Genomic DNA, 16,994 nt, shown 5'->3' with positions numbered 1-16,994 from the left:
TATTACATATGTCCCCTGTTTCCCCCATTGACCTCTACCACCCTGGCCCCACCCCCCAACCCAGGCCTTCACCATTCTTTTGTCTGTGTCCATGGGTTATGCATATGTGATATGAGTTCATTGGTGGATCTCTTCCAACCCACCATTCCTCCCCTGCTTTAATTCCTTTTATTAATTCCTTTTAAAATATAAAAATACACTTATAATATGGTTTGCCAATCATATACCTGGATATGTCTTCCAGAGAAATAAACATTTGCATTTCATGTAGACTATTAGATTTATTGGTGTAAAGCTTTTTTTTTCAATTTAGATTCTTTATTGTTTAAAGTATTACATAAGACTCCTTTTTCCTCCATTGACTTCTCCCTGGCTGCCCCCACCCCCCAGCATACACCCTCACCTCCCCATATGTTCATATGCATGCATACAAGTCCTTTGGTTGATCTCTTACCCCCTCACCCCCCGCCTTCGGAACTGGAGAGCATTATGCTAAGGGAAATAAACCAATCAGAAAAAGATAAATATCACATGATATCACTCATTTGTGGAATATAATGAACAACATAAACTGAAGAACAAAAATAGAATCAGAGTAATAGAAGCATCAAACAGACTGGTGTAAAGCTTTTAAAATACTCCCAAATATTTATTTTTCTCTGTTACTAATAAAATCTCCGTTTATCCCTGATATTGATGGAATTAGTTCTTATTCTGCAGAAGTCTTAACAGGATTATTAATTTTTAGTTATTTTAAGACCTAATTTCTGGGCCTTAATGCTCTCTTTTTCTTGTATCTGTATCATTTATTTCTGCTTTTATGTGCATTATTGCCTTCCACTAAAATGTTGGAACCCTTATAGGGTATTTCATTTTGTTAATCCTCATCCGAGGACATTTTTTCCATTGGTTTTTTTTTAGGAAGAGTGGGAGAGAGAGGGAAAGACAGAGAGAAACATTGATGTAAGAGAAACACATCAATTGGTTGCCTACTGCATGAGCCCTGTACAGGGTCCAGGCCCAGGAGGAGTCTGCAACCAAGGAACTTACAGGAATCAAACCTAGGACTGCAGGCCACCACTATCTCCACTGAGCCAAACCAGCTAGGGCTAGAGTACTGCATTTTGTAGAGGAAGGTAATTAATTTAATGGTAACCCTCCTTACTCTGTTCACTGCTGGGCTTCAGGCTATGGGATTAAGAATGGTGTGATAAAAATACCCATTACTCTAGATGCCTTCTCCTAAGAATTAGCCTTTCTGGTCTCAGCTGAATGCCTGGTCACACTACGCTGCCTGGGCTGAACAATTCATTATCTTCCAACACTGTTTGACCCAGAGCAACGATTATCAACTGGTGTGCTGCAAGAATTTTTAAAACATGTAATACCTGATTATGTAGTCAGGGGCAGAGGCATCTTTTTACTTAAATTGTCAAGTGAAAAAAAAATGACAACAGCAAACACAACAATATCCATGCAGTGTCAGTGAATCAAAATTATACCTGTATATTTTTTCGAGTGTGACACAGAATTTTTGTAATTAGTTTATGTGTACCATGAGACAGAAAATGTAAAAAAATATATATATTATTGACCTAGCCCAGCTGGCATAATCAGACATTGAGCATTGACCTATGAACCAGGATATCACTATTCAATTCCTAGTCAGGGAATATGCCAGGATTGTGGGGTCGACTCCCAGTAGGGGGCATGTAGGAAGCAGATCAATAATCATTCTATCTCATCATTAATGTTTCTCTCTCTCTCTCTCCATACCTCTTCCTATCTGAAATTAATAAAAATATATTTTTAAAAATCACTGACCTATAGCATTATCTCCATTTGACTCTCTACCCTTCAGTAGAGTCTTACCCAGCAAATATGTAGCCTAATCCTGAATCAAGGACATTAAGGCAGCTACCCTCGCCCCAAAACATATATCTGATAGGCTCTGTTCATCTCTGGTCCTATCTCCTTCAAGTTCCAACCGCTTCAGCATCCCTGAACTCCAATCTCTGAGTGGCTGCTTGGTACCACTTCCTTATGGTGTGCTTAAGACTTTATTCCCAGTCAGAGGGTCAAGTTAAAATTGAGACTCACTTTCTTTGTGTCCTGTCTCTCATTGAGAAATCTCCTGATCTGCCTATTGCCAAATGTCTAAAAACAGGTACCTCATGTACAATATTTTATTGTGCTTTCTACTTGTAGATAGTGAGTATAACATGCTATACCAGATACCGTTTATTTATTTATTTATTTACTTACTTAGTTTTAATTTATTTTTATTGTTGAAATTCTGACAGATGTCCCCTATTTCCCCCCAAGTCCCCTCCACCTGACTCCTGCCCCACCCCCCTTCACAGGCCTTCCTCACACTATTGTTTGTGTCCATGGGCTGTGCCTATTTGGATTTATATTAATATCGCAATTACAATAAAGAAATAGAATCTGACCAATCATTTGTCAACGTTGGTTTCTTCCAAATAATATATTCTAGCAAAATAAGAGTCTTGCAGACTAATGCTAACTTTCTCACATACTTTGAAAAATTTCCTTATTCCTAACAGCATTTTGGGTTACAATTGAAATTCCTATGTTTCACCCTGAACATAGTCAGTTTCTGTACCTAATATGCTTTTGTGTCCTCACTTTCTCAGGGGTCAATCTACAATTTCCTCAGAGACTAGGATATATCCATTTAAACTACTCAATGTGTTTGGGTTTTGGTTGTTTTTTTTTTTTTTTTAGCTTTTTTAACTCCTTCATCTATTTTTTGTTTATTTGTGTCTTCTCAAACTCCTACTAATACTTTCAGATATTAAATGGCCTTCGTGGATAAGCAACTCCTAAATTTTACATTTAAAATGTAGTTGTTCTATTCCATATGATTTTATTGTAATTGTCACATTATACTTGGATATTTTATCTGTTTGCCCAATAATTCTGTGGAGTATAAAGAAATCTTTTTCTTCTCACCAATGACACATAAAAAATAGAATCTACACAGAATAAAAGGAAAACTTACCTTTTTAAATGAAGAATCTGGATACAATGTTCCTGACTCGTATGTATATACCAGGAAATGAGGGTCTAAAAATAACCTAATTCAACCAAGATAATGACACTTCATTGTATGAATATTATTAATAAAAGAAACTTCTAGAATCATGAAATTAAACAATATACTATCAATTATAGAAGCTCAGATATCCAAACAATTAAATGGACACATATTTCCATGATCTCATTTGCTTTCTAATAGCATAATGTGTGTGTAAGAGAAAAGAATCCTATATAATAAAAGAGAAACATGCAAATTAACCATCCCTCCACTATGCTCAAGCCATGCCCACAAGCCACACCCACAAGCCCATCAGGAGCAATTATGCATATTAACCCAACTAAGATGGCAGTGGCCATGGAGCTGGAGTGAGCAGGAGGCTTGGGTTGCCCCTGGTGATGGAGGAAGGCAAGCTTCCCACCTGCCTTGGCCAGCCCTCGGCTCTGCTGAAGGTTACAAAGTTCCAATTATAGAAGATAAATAAATCCCAGAAAAAGAAAAAAGAAAAAGAAAAAAAGGAGAGCCTGGGAGCTTGGGTTGCCAGGGGGAGTGGCCAGCCTGAAAACAGCCATCAGCCCCTCACCCAGGCTGGCGAGGCACCCCCACACCCTGAAGGGGCTATGGGCAGCCTGAAAATGGCCCTCCACCCCTGACCCAGGCTGGCCAGGCACCCCAGCGGGACCCCCCCACCCTGAAGGGGCTGTGGCCAGCCTGCAAACACCCATCAGCCCCTCACCTAGGCTGGCCAGGCATCCGAGCGGGACCCCCACCCTGATCTGGGACACCCTTCAGGGCAAACCAGCTGGCCCCCACCATGCACCAGGCCTCTATTCTATATAATAAAAGGGTAATATGCAAATTGACCCTAACAGCAGAATGACTGGGAATGACTGGTCACTATGACACACACTGACCACCAGGGGGCAGATGCTCAATGCAGGAGCTGTCCCCCTGGTGGTCAGTGCGCTCGCACATGGGGAGCTGTTCTCATCCACAAGCCAGGCTGATGGCTGCCAGCATAGCTATGGTGGCGGGAGCCTCTCCCGCCTCCTCAGCAGTGCTAAGGATGTCCGACTGCAGCTTAGGCCTGCTGCCCGCTGGCAAGTGGACATCCCCTGAGGGCTCCCATGCTGCCAGAGGGATGTCTGACTGCCAGATTAGGCCTAATTCCCCAGGGAGCGGGTCTAAACCAGCAGGTAGACATCCTCCGAGGGGTCCCAGACTGCAGGAGGGCACAGGCCAAGCTGAGGGACTCCCCACCCGAGTGCACAAATTTTTGTGCACCGGGCCTCTAGTAAGCAGAATAACCAGATTCCAGTATGGATGCTACAATGACACAGCGTCACCTGTAGTAAAAACCAGAGGTTCTAGATTCCCACAGCAAAGTTCTGTTTTAGATTTAACCATCAATACATCTAATAGCATCAATATGCCAGTTAATATTTACGAACAAGTAGCCATTAGTTGATAAAGGCAAAAAATATGCTTTAAGTTTTTATGCAATTATGCTGTGGTAAAAACAACAATGGATGATTTTGCATGTTTACTGCAGGTTGGGCTAATGCTACCTTCATTCTGGAACCCAGGAAAAGGCATGACCCTCCTTGGAGAACGCCTTTCTTTTAGTAGAAAGAGAAAAAAACTGTAGAAGCACAGAATACTTCACAAAGCCTTTGTTTAGAAGCGGGATACTAGTCTCCCTGCTCACATTTCATAAGCCAACCTAAAGGATCTCTGTAGACAAACCCAATATAAACATGCTTCAGAAGTTAAGTCTTTCTCCTGGAAGAAAGTGGTCGTCATGGAACAATCTAACAACATTATTTATTGTAGGGAGATTGGACTTTCTCAAGGATGCCAAACACCAAAAGGCATTTCAAGGCCAGAATTGAGAGGACTAGAGCATTCGCAGGGTACTTTCAGTCACCAGAAATTCTCTTTCTCAGTCTGCTTCGTTGTCTCTCATTCCTAATAACCTTTCCTTTTCCTCCAGTCAAATAACAAAACTAGAGAGATCCCAGGGAAAAGCAGATATTTATCAGTTCACATTTTATATACATTCTTAAGGAAAAATCTATGAATGGCCTGGGCTGTTCAGGTGCAAGTGCCTGCGGAAAAAAAAATGTGTGGGGACTGAAAAGTAAAATAAAAATTTAAAGGAGTTATAATATATCAGGGAGAATTAATATAAAACCATACACACAAACAACTACTGGAAAATTCACTTCTAATGGACTGTATCAAATTGTTAAAATTTTTAGCAAAAGAATAAGATTCTACACATTGCCAACTTACTCAATTAGGAAAACAAAAGGGACTTTTGCAGATATGCAGATTCAGAAAGCATGCCATCTGCATATTCTTTCTAATATGAAAGTATTCTACCTGAACAATATCTGAGTTAACATAAAATTGCAACAGGAAAAAAAATACAAAACAGTGATAAGACTTGAAAAATGCAAGACATTTAAGTAACTGAAAGCATTGGATTTACTTACATCTTAAATGTAAGAAGAATTTAAAAAATACTGTAGTAATATTATGATATAAATTTATATGTGAGAGGCACAAGAGAGGAATCTGAGTACTGAAAAAAGTAAATAAAAATATGATGATAAAATTTTACTTTGTATCAATAAATCCCACAAAGTAAGAAGACAATAAACAGGGTGGCATATTTGCAACATATAGAACAGATAAAGGCCTAATCTCTATAGTAAACAAAAGTTCCCAAAAATCTGATCATAGAAAAAAAGAAAGAAAAGCAGAATGACAAGGCACAGATTGAAAATAAATACTAAAGACACATGAATACAAATAAAAATCCAAAAGAAAATACAAAATCTTGGGAGAGGCAATTAAATTAGAATGGTCAGTAAACATTTGAAAAGATGCTATATGTTATTAAGAAGCAGTGAAGTGCATATTAAAACAACAATAAAGTAGTAGTTCTTATCCATTGATTAACAAAATAAATGAGTCAAGATACTCATTTTGTTGGCAATGTAGAGCATAGGGATGCATTTGAATTGTTGGTGTGAGTGAAAACTGGTATAATTCTTTGAAGTAAAAATTTGGCAATGAGAATTTTCTTATTTATTATCCATCAATTTCACTGGTGCCCAGGAAGTCATGGCTAGGGATATCCACAGTAAAGCTTTCCTTGCTATAAATAATGGGTGGATAATTAATATATGAGGAATATTCATTTGAAGGCTGTATATATAGTAAAAATAAACTCATTTGGCACAGAGCAATATGAATCTCAGAAAAGTAACATTGTGTAAAATGTTGTATAATAAGCAACCACAAAACTACAACCACATACAACAGAATACGTATCTATTGCTCACACTTCTCTGTCACATGTGGGTAGCCATGGAAGTTCTGCTAATTGGCCAGGCTTGATCTATGGTACTGGATTCAGCCATATTTAGGAATGATTAGGGCACCTTGGCTGTAGTCCACATGTATCTAGCTTTCAGCATGCTGGCCTATGCATATTGTCACGAGGATGGCAGACAAACAGGAAAGAAAGCAGAAAAGCATGAGAGCTTTTCAAGCCTCTGTTTGAATCAAGTCAGGTAATAACATTTTGGCCAAAGAAATCAAATAGTCTATATAAGTGTGGGGTCCGAGGTAAAAATGATGCAAGGCCTCTGTTTAAAACTATTAAGAATCTCAGGACAGCAACACTGGAACATTAAACCAAATACAGGGCCCTTCTAACCGTAAGGCCCTGAGGCACCACACATCATGAATTTGGCCTTGCATAAGTGAATTCAGATTCAAGGGCTGGAGAGTGGGGGCGCTGATGGAAATGTATTATCCCATCTCTTGATGATAGTCACACAGTTAGTTATATGGCAAAGAGTGAAGATACAGGAAAAGGTAAAGTTTTGGGTGTACTTTTGTGATGCACCATATTAATATAAATAAATTGATGGAATATATGGTATTGAGTCATTACATTTATTAAAAAATACTCAAAACATTATGATTCTTATTGATCTCCAGACATAAATCAATAAAGATAATATATGACAGAAGAATATTGCCATTACTGTAGCTGTAATTAGCACTGGGGAGTAAGAGAAATAGATCTGGGTGAGGAAATAACAAATTTCCCTATTACCAGCCATGGGCAATACACTTCATTTTAAATAGTGTAGGCACAACACTTCCATGCCTGTCACTAATTGTTTAAATTATTCTCAGAATTACCCATTTCATCTTTTATCATTCAAAAGGAAAAAAAGGTGAGAGAGTGTGGATGTGCAGGGAGTGTCTGTATTGTGAGTGAGGGACAGCTATATTCCAAGGGACTGTTGGGGACTGCCGGACCTGGCTCCCCTAGCTGGGCAGCCTATACTGCTGCTGAAATCTCTTCCCAGAGTGGCCAGCTCTGCCTCAGAGACCATGCCAACTTGAAGGGGAGAGTGGCTGTGATAGGAAGCCCAGACTTACCTTAAACCAGGGAGACCTCGGGTACCTCCCAGACCCTACAACCACAACACCCAGGGTCCAGCTGACTCAACTGCGAACCCACGAACACCAGGACTCCAGCCTCCAAGACCGTGGGCACCTAAATAGTTTGTCAACAGGGAGACAAAGCGGCAAAAATACACGGACAAGCCCTGCACCTTCTCACAGAATAGCTAAGGAACAGCTGAATCAAACAGCACCCACCCGGAACTGGCGAATTAAACACAGCTGGTGAGGCAATCCACAGATGGAAAGGTCAGATATCACCTAGAGCAGTGGTTTTCAACCTTGGCTGCACATTAGAATCACCTGGGAATCTTTTTAAAATCCTGTTTTCTGGGCCTCATCCTCCAGAAATTCTGTTTCTTTGTTATGGGGTGGGGCCACAATGTACAATAGCTAAGATTTGGAAACAGCCTAAATGCCCATCAGCAGATGAGTGGATTAGAAAACTGTGGTACATCTACACAATGGAATACTATGCCACTATAAAAAAAGAAGGAACTTTTACCTTTTGCAACAGCATGGTTGGAACTGGAGAGGATTATGCTATGTTAAATAAGCCATTTGGAGAGAGATAAATATCACATTTAATCACTCATATGTGAGATATAATGATCAGCATAATTTGATAAGAACAGATCCAGAGACAATGTGGGGGGGTGCAGTTAGAGAGCAATCAAAGGACTTGTATGCATGCATATGAGCATAACCAATGGACACAGATACTGGGGTGGTGAGGGCTTGCCCAGGGCAGGCATGAATGGGGGTCAATTGGGGAAAAAGGAGACATATGTAAAATTTTAGACAATAGATAAATTAATCAATTTTTTAAAAATAAAGGGAAAAAGGCATAAAAATATTGATCTAATATAAATTATGGACTTTGGGTTATAATGATGTGTGGATTCAGTATAATCAATTACAACAATATTAGAGGCCTGAGGCATGAAATTTGTGCAAGAGTAGGCCTTCCTTCCCCCGGCTGCCTATACCGGCTTCCCTCTGGCACCTGGGACCCGGGTTTCCCTCTGGCTGCCAGCATGCACCCAGGACCCGGGCTTCCCTTCAGCCCTGGCTTCATCTTGAAGGACATCTGGTATGATGTCTGATCTAATTAGCATATTACCCTTTTATTATTATAGATTAGAGGCCTCGCGCATGAAATGTGGGCACAGGTGGGGTACCTAGGCCTGTCCAGTGATCAGGCCCTATGGGGGTCATCTCACCCATTCCCATTTGGGCTGGGCCTGCAGTTTCTGGACAGGGCCTGCAGGACAGGGCCTGCAGGACAGGGCTTGCAGGACAGGGTTGCGGGACAGGGGAGGGACTTTGAGAGGTTTGCCGGCCAGGGGGAGGGACAGGGGACATTTGGCTGGTTGTGGGAAGTTGGCTGTGGGAGCGCACTGACCACCAGGGGGAAACTCCTGCATTGAGTGTCTGCCCCCTGGTGGTCAGTGCATGTCATAGCGACAGGTCGACTGGTCGTTCCGGTTGTTCGGTCGTAATGATTGCTTAGGCTTTTATATTTGGAGGGGGGTTGTTGATAATGGAGGAGGCTATGCATATGTGGCATAAGGGGCTTATGGGAAATCCCTGTGCATTCTAGTCAATTTTGCTTTTGCTATAAATCTAAAACTGCTCTACAAAATAAAGTGTATTAGAATAATAAATAATGAGAAAAATACTAGTATATGAATAGGCAAGCCTCATACAGATAAATGCAAATAACCAATAAAGGTTCAGAGTAGTTATTTAGGGAAATATAAACTGATGTTAAGATGAAAAAGAATATTTTAGCACATCATGCAGGCTTTTGGAAATCTAAATTGCTATCATCTTTTCAGGAAGACACTGGCAATGTCTCTCAAAATCTTAATATACTAGAAAATGTGAATATTAAATCAGTTACTACATGCAAATTGCTGAGAAATATGCCCTATAAATGTTATGTGTTCATAAGTGCCCATTGCTTTTGTTGTTTTTGTTATTATCATCACTATTGTCATTGTTATTCACTCTTCTAGATCCAGAAACCTATTTCTTGATATCAAGGCTACCAAACAAAATCTATATTATATAAAAATATACATACAATAATGTCTATTGCAGTACTCAATAAACAAATGGAAATTTCCGGAAATAACTTCATTATCTATCAATATTACATATTGTTAAATGTTATCTATTGAAAGATAAGTTATAAAATACATAAAGAGCAAGGAAATAAGCACCAATAATCAATAAGACTGGCCAATAGTAATACCCTATTTCCACTTTCGTAAAAAAATTTTGAGTAGGTTTCATTTAATAGAAGAATGAAATATAAACAGAAAATTGGGAAAAGTACACACAAAGTTATTAATATTGATTTCTTAGAGTGTAGATAGAAAACAGAATACTTAATAAGTTAAAAGTACATACAAAATGAGAAAAAAATACTCTAGAACAGCGGTTCTCAACTTGTGGGTTGCGACCCCTTTGGGGGTCGAATGACCCTTTCACAGGGGTCACCTAAGATCATCGGAAAACACATATAATTACATATTGTTTTTGTGCTTAATCACTATGCTTTAATTATGTTCATTTTGTAACAATGAAATTGGGGGTCACCACAACATAAGGAACTGTATTAAAGGGTCACGGCATTAGCCCAAACCGGTTTGGCTCAGTGGATAGAGCGTCGGCCTGCGGACTCAAGGGTCCCAGGTTCGATTCCGGTCAAGGGCATGTACCTTGGTTGCAGGCACATCGCCAGTAGGGAGTGTGCAGGAGGCAGCTGATCGATGTTTCTCTCTCATCGATGTTTCTAATTCTCTATCCCTCTCCCTTCCTCTCTGTAAAAAAATCAATAAAATATATATTTAAAAAAAAAAAAGGGTCACGGCATTAGAAAGGTTGAGAACCACTGCTCTAGAATGTCAAGTAAAGTTCTTAAAATCATACAAATATGTGAAATAACATGAAGACAGACAAAGTTAAACATCCTATATAATAAAAGGCCAGCCACCATAAGCATAACAACCTGAATGACCAGAGACCAGAACCACCATGGTCCCTCGCCGGGCTGGCCCCACCCCCTAGCAAGCGGTTAGGGGTGATCAGGTAGGCAGGCCAGCAGTTAGGACAGTGGTTCTCAACCTTCTGGCCCTTTAAATACAGTTTCTCATGTTGTGACCCAACCATAAAATTATTTTCGTTGCTACTTCATAACTGTAATGTTGCTACTGTTATGAATCGTAATGTAAATATCTGATATGCAGGATGGTCTTAGGCGACCCCTGTGAAAGGGTCGTTTGACACCCAAAGGGGTTGCGACCCACAGGTTGAGTACCGCTGGGTTAGGAGCAATCACGTAGGCAGACAGCCCCTCCCCGGGCTGGCTCCACCCCCAAGCAAGTGTTTAGGGGTGATCAGGCAGGCAGACCAGTGGTTAGGGGTGATCAAGTAGGCAGGCAAGTGGTTAGGGGCAATCAGGCAGGCAGGTAGAGGGGTTAGGTTCGATCAGGCAGACAGGCAGGTGAGCAGTTAGGACCCAGTAGTCCGGATTGCAAGAGAGATGTCTGACTGTCAGTTTTGGCCCGATCCCATCGGGTTACCCACGGGATCGGGGTCAGGCCTAAACCGGCAGTCAGACATCTCCAGAGGGGTCCCGGATTATAAGAGGATGCAGGCTGGGCTGAGGAAACACCCCCTCTGTGCAGGAATTTCATGCACCAGGCCTCTAGTTCTATATAATAAAAGTCTAATATGAAAATCAACCAAACAGCAGAACAACTAGCGGAACACCTGGTCACTATGACATGCACTGACCACCAGGGGGCAGCCATTCAACAAAAGAGCTGCCCCCAACCAGCAGGCCCTAGGTCAGCCAAGGCTGGTGGCAGTGGGAGCTCCCCGATTGCCTTGCCAGTTGCCCCACAGAGGGAGGTAATTAGCAGTAGAAGCAGGGTGCGGGGCCAGCAATAGGTGGTGCCAGGCCAGCCAAGGTGGGTGCCAGAAGGGGCCCCCCAATTGCCCCACCCATTGCTTCACAGATTCGCTCTGATCACCAACCAGGTCTAGGGACCCTACCCGTGCACAGATTTCATGCACCAGTCCTCTAGTGTTAAATAAATGAAATAGTCATGCTTTTGTTTAGTCCCAATTTAGGGTAGTGGCTATACAAATTTAAGAAACTAAAAACAACTATATGAAAAAAAGAATGGCCACTTACTGTTTTTTAAGATGGAGAGTGTATGTTTTCCTGTTAATTTGGATAGCATAAATGACCTGCAACAAAGTATTCAGAGAGAAAGTAATAATTAAAAATGTGAAATTCTTCAAACCAAAGCCATACCTTTTTATTAATTTAAAATCTGTATTGTTTAAAATCTTATAAGTCTCCTTTCTCCCCATTGACCACACCCCAGCTGTGCCCCCCCACACACACACACATGCCCCCACCTCCCCCACCCCATCTGTGTCCATTGGTTATGCTCATATGCATGCATACAAATCCTTTGGTTGATCTCTTATCCCCTCACCCCCCGCCTTCCCTCGTAGGTTGGACTGCCTGTTCCATGCTTCTATGACTCTGGTTCTATTTTTGTTCATCAGTTTATGTTGATCATTACATCCCACATATGAGTGCGATCATGTGATATTTATCTTTCTCTGACTGGCCTATTTAACTTAGCATAATGCTCTCTAGTTCCATTCATGATTTTGCAAATGGTAAGAATTCCTTCTTTTTTATAGCAGTGTAGTATTCCATTGTGTAGACGTACCACAGTTTTCTAATCCACTCATCTGCTGATGGGCACTTAGGCTGTTTCCAAATCTTAGCTATTGTAAATTGTGCTGGTATGAACATAGGGGTGCATATATCCTTTCTGATTGGTGTTTCTGGTTTCTTGGGATACAGTCCTAGAAGTGGGATTACTGGATCAAATGGGAGTTCCATTTTTAAATTTTTGAGGAAACTCTTCTGTTTTCCACATCAGCTGCACCAGTCTGCATTCCCACCAGCAATGCAGGAGGGTTCGTTTTTCTCCACATCCTCGCCAGCACTTGTCGTTTGTTGATTTGTTGTTGATAGCCATTCTGACAGGTGTGACATGGTACCTCATTGTTGTTTTGATTTGCATCTCTCGGATGATCAGTGACTTTGAGCATGTTCTCATATGTCTCATAGCCTTCTATATGTCTTCTTTCGAAAAGTGTCTATTTAGGTCCTTTGCCCATTTTTTGAGAAGCCAAACATTTTTTTAAATGTGCTCATTCATATAAACCAAGATTGTATCATGCATTTGTCAAAATTATATCCACATATAGAAGTATGTTGCTATCTTTCTTTAATCACAGAAAGTATGAAAGAAATTCAAGGAGTCTAATACTATTTCAAATTAAGAGCATTAGTCATTGGCATTTATTATGTATCACAATCAAATGTAATTTAAAATGATTACATTTAGAAATGCTGAGGAACCTTTGAAGAAACTTGAATTTTATTATCTTTTTTCCTACTTTTCAGTTTCTAGCACAGATCCATGGAAAATCCAAGGACTATAATGCAGGTCCCCTTTTAAGGTGAAAGGGAGTAGCCATAACTGCCAGAAGCACTGCCTGCACACAGCCTTTCACCTTGCTGTTCTCTCCAGGATTTGCCTCACAACGTTCAGGGACAGTCCACATTTAATAAGCTCCCTCACCCTAACTCCAGATCTTTTCATGGGTCATGCCAGCTTCCCTCTTGTTGAGACTCAATTGATGCTCTCCCCATTCCTGGTTTTTTCCCTTCCCTTCCACAGTGCTCATCACAAGAGCAAACCCTAATTTACACAAATCCCCTCAGAGATTACAACTCAGAACACACTCTGGAGCACCAGCATCAAACATATGCTGTGCTGGGTTATTGTGAAATAAGATTCTAAGGCTAATGTCCCAGTCCACACTTTTATGAGTAGTCATTTATTTACTGTAGGGTTTTTTCTGTCTCTGTTTTTAATATATCTTGTTATATGCAAGATTTCATATTGTTAGTGTACTCAGAAATAAAAAATATAGGAAATAATCATTTAAACCCCCAAGTCTTTTTCCTAGGATGATTAGAACTGTAGAAATACTCTCCAGCAGGCTGAAGAAATAACAGTGTGAGGGCAACTCTCATTTTTGTAAAAAAAAAAAAAAATACTACTCTACCATTAAACATTAAAGCCACTGAAAGCCAGTGAGATATCCCTGTTAAAAAATTTGCCAAGAAAATGCCTTGGGTAATAATAATAATTGGCTTTAAAATCTCAAAGTTGTTAAGGCAAAATAAATATAACTAAAACTAAGGGTATATGATAAAGCTTTTTCAGTGGTAATTATATACGACTAAACATAATTTTCCAAAGTCTTTGGTAACTTAAAACATTGGAATTTGCTGAATTAAGTAGTAAAAATGATTAAATATCTACGTATCCTATCTAATAAAGACAGAATATGGTAATTGACCCTCATGCTGTCACAAAGATGGCGGCACCACAGCTAATAAGGAGGGAATATGCTAATTGACTGCCCCACACTAAAAAATGATGGCACCCATAGCCAATAAGGAGGGAATATGCTAATTGACTGCCTCACCCTCAAAGATGGTGGCATCCATAGCCACAAGATAGCGGCGCCCAATCTCCTCAGCCCCGCTGGGGTGGCAGGTGCGCAGCAAGGCTGGGCCTGCCCCCAGGAAGGCCAGGCCTTGCCATGTACCTGCCTCCAGAGTCCCCCAGTCCCTTCAGCCCCCCTGCCACCCAGGGCCGGCCCGAGGTGCAGGCAAGCCTTGGATAGCAGCTGCCTAGCCACCCAAGGCTGCCTGAGGCTCAGGTAACCAGGGCTGGCCGAAGCTTGTGTTGCTGGCAGTGGTGGCAGCAGATGTGTGATGGGGGCGTCACCTTCCCCTGATCGCCAGGTCGCCTCCCACTCCTGAGGGCTCCCGGACTGTAAGAGGGGGCAGGCCGGGCTGAGGGGACCCCCCATCCATTGCATGAATTTTCATGCAATGGGCCTCTAGGTTTTAAATAACAAGATACTGAAAAATTAATCTGAGTTTGCCTCCTATGGAGAACCTGGAGGATAAATTTGAATCTGTTAATGAATGAGTCTTGTATTTTATTTGAAATAGCTCTTAAAATGTGAATGTATTGCTAATCTGAGGAACGTTAATTATTTACATGCCACCTAAAAAATTAAGGTTTCTAAGGGTTAAGAATTCTAACTAATGGGTAAAAAAGTATGGCTTTGGTGTAATAGAAAGCATAGTCATGGAAATGAATTTTGAAGGAAAAAGAAAGTAGGTTCTAAAGCTGGTTATTTATGAAAGTTATAACGTTTCTGAAGAAAGGTTTGTGAAAGTTATAGAATTTTGTAAAGAGAAATGTTGAAAGGAAGTTATGTAAATTACACAGGCAAGTAAGCCAGGACAAGTAGAAAAGGGAGACTGAGATGATCAAACAGCAATTTGGAGCCATCTAGTAAATCCTATCTTCCTTAAGCCAAGGACACTTAAGAGTAAATGATTTGCATTTTTCCTCCCTAACCAGAGGTTATAACCAGATGGTAAATAGCTTAAATCAATGTACTCAGGTAGATTGATAGCAGAAATCCAATTTCTGTCATTTGCTGACCACATCCAAATTCAAGATTCCATGTATTGCATTACTCTATAAAGTATCTGGATTTATAGAAGTACTGGTAGGAAAAATCAGGAGAAACAAATATTTTATTATGGGGCTGAATAAATGGAAAATAATTATATAGTTTTTGTAACCTTTGTTGAAAGTATTGCTAACTCTTAAACTTTTTGGTTTTTCACATATAAGGAAGCATTTTTAATGCAAATTTGGTAAATTATATATTTCTCTCCCTACCTCCAGTATTTGGCAATTCTTAATATGTGGCAATATGTTTCTATGCATGAATTCAATAAGACCTGTTTCTAATTGTCCCTATATTAACCAAGATAAAAACTAATAATGGGCCTGCTTATAGCAGCCATGGCTTCACCACCTTTTGCAGAACTTGGTCCATCCAGTATTCTGCGGGAATCCCTTATAATCCACAAGGGCAGGCCATCATTGAATGTGCCCATGCTACACTGAAAGGTATGCTAGTAAAACAAAAAAGAGGGAATATGTGACTCAAGGAAGCTGCTATAATACTATCTAAAGCACTGTTTACCCTTAATTTCTTGAATTTGAATGATTGTTTTCAAGCCTCTGTAGAATCGCACTTTACCTCAATAACCCCATCTCAGAAACCACAGTCTTGTGGCAACATGTGGACACTAATAACTGGATGGGACCCAATGAATTATTAATGTGGGAGAGAGGATATGCATGTGTTTCTACCCCTCACAAAGCTGCTGTAGATTCCAGCTCACCAAATTAAACCCTGCATGACATGGCACAGGACCAATCTTCTTCCAGAGGGGGACTCTGCAGTCCTGAACAATGCACCTTCCTGGGACCCAGATGGCCCCCAGAATAACCTGGGGAATGATAAAGCTGATGGCAGAAGCTGAGTAATTATTGCAAAACTAGAGGCCCAGTGCATGAAATTCATGCACTGGTGGGGGTGTCCCTCAGCCCAGCCTGCACCCTCTCCAATCTGGGACTCCTCAGGGGATGTCCGACTGCCGGTTTAGGCCTGATCCCTGTGGTATTGGCCCTAACCCGGCAGTTGAACATCCCTCTCACAATCCAGGACTGCTGGCTCCCAACTGCTCACCGGCCGGCCAGACTGATCACCCCCTAACCACTCCCCTGCCAGCCTGATTGATGCCTAACTGCTCTCCTACCAGCCTGATCACCCCTAACTGCCCTCCCCTGCCAGCCTTGTCCCCCACAGCTACCTCCCCTACCGGCCTGCTTGCCCCCAACTGCCTTCCCCTGCTGGCCTGGTTGCCCCTAACTGCCCTCCCTGGTGGCCTGGTCACCCCCAACTGCCCTCCCCTGCAGGCCTGGTCACCCCTAATTTCCCTCCCCTGCCATCCTGTTCATCCCTAACTGCCCTCCTCTGTAGTCCCGGTCACCCACAACTGTCCTGTCCATCTGACCTGGTTGACCCTCACTGCCCTCCCCTGCTGGCCTGGTCACCACTAACTGCCCTCCCCTGCCAGCCTTGTCATCCCTCACTGCCCTCCCCTGCTAGCCTGGTCACCCCTAACTGCCCTCCCCTGTAGGCCTGGTCTCTCCCAACTGCCCTCCCCTGCCAGCACAGTCACCCCCAACTGCCCTCCCCTGCTGGCCCCATTGCCCCCAACTGCCCTCCCCTGCTAGCCTGTTTGCCCCCAACTTCCCTCCCCTGCCGGCTTGATTGCCCACAACTGCCCGCCCCTGCCAGCCATCTTGTGACAACATTGGGTGGCTATCTTGTGACCACATGGGGATGGCCATCTTGTGACCACATGGGGTGGCCATCTTGTGAC

General features: G+C 41.7%; 1 protein-coding gene across 1 annotated transcript in view; it reads right to left on the bottom strand.

The window, feature by feature from the left end:
* LOC102251637 (disintegrin and metalloproteinase domain-containing protein 18-like) overlaps positions 1-16,994 on the bottom strand; it is a 91,486-nt gene that overhangs the window by 57,267 nt on the left and 17,225 nt on the right. Inside the window, exons 2-3 of the mRNA XM_014536896.1 lie at positions 11,763-11,818; positions 3,026-3,101 (exon numbers count right to left, since the gene is read on the bottom strand). Coding sequence (XP_014392382.1) covers positions 3,026-3,101; positions 11,763-11,818 — 132 coding nt within the window. The remainder of the gene's footprint in view (positions 1-3,025; positions 3,102-11,762; positions 11,819-16,994) is intronic.

This window comes from Myotis brandtii, unplaced genomic scaffold, assembly GCF_000412655.1.
Source record: "Myotis brandtii unplaced genomic scaffold, ASM41265v1 scaffold103, whole genome shotgun sequence".
Lineage (NCBI taxonomy): Eukaryota > Metazoa > Chordata > Mammalia > Chiroptera > Vespertilionidae > Myotis > Myotis brandtii.
Note: the sequence above shows the minus strand (reverse complement) of the source record. Positions and strands in the feature narration are given on the sequence as shown.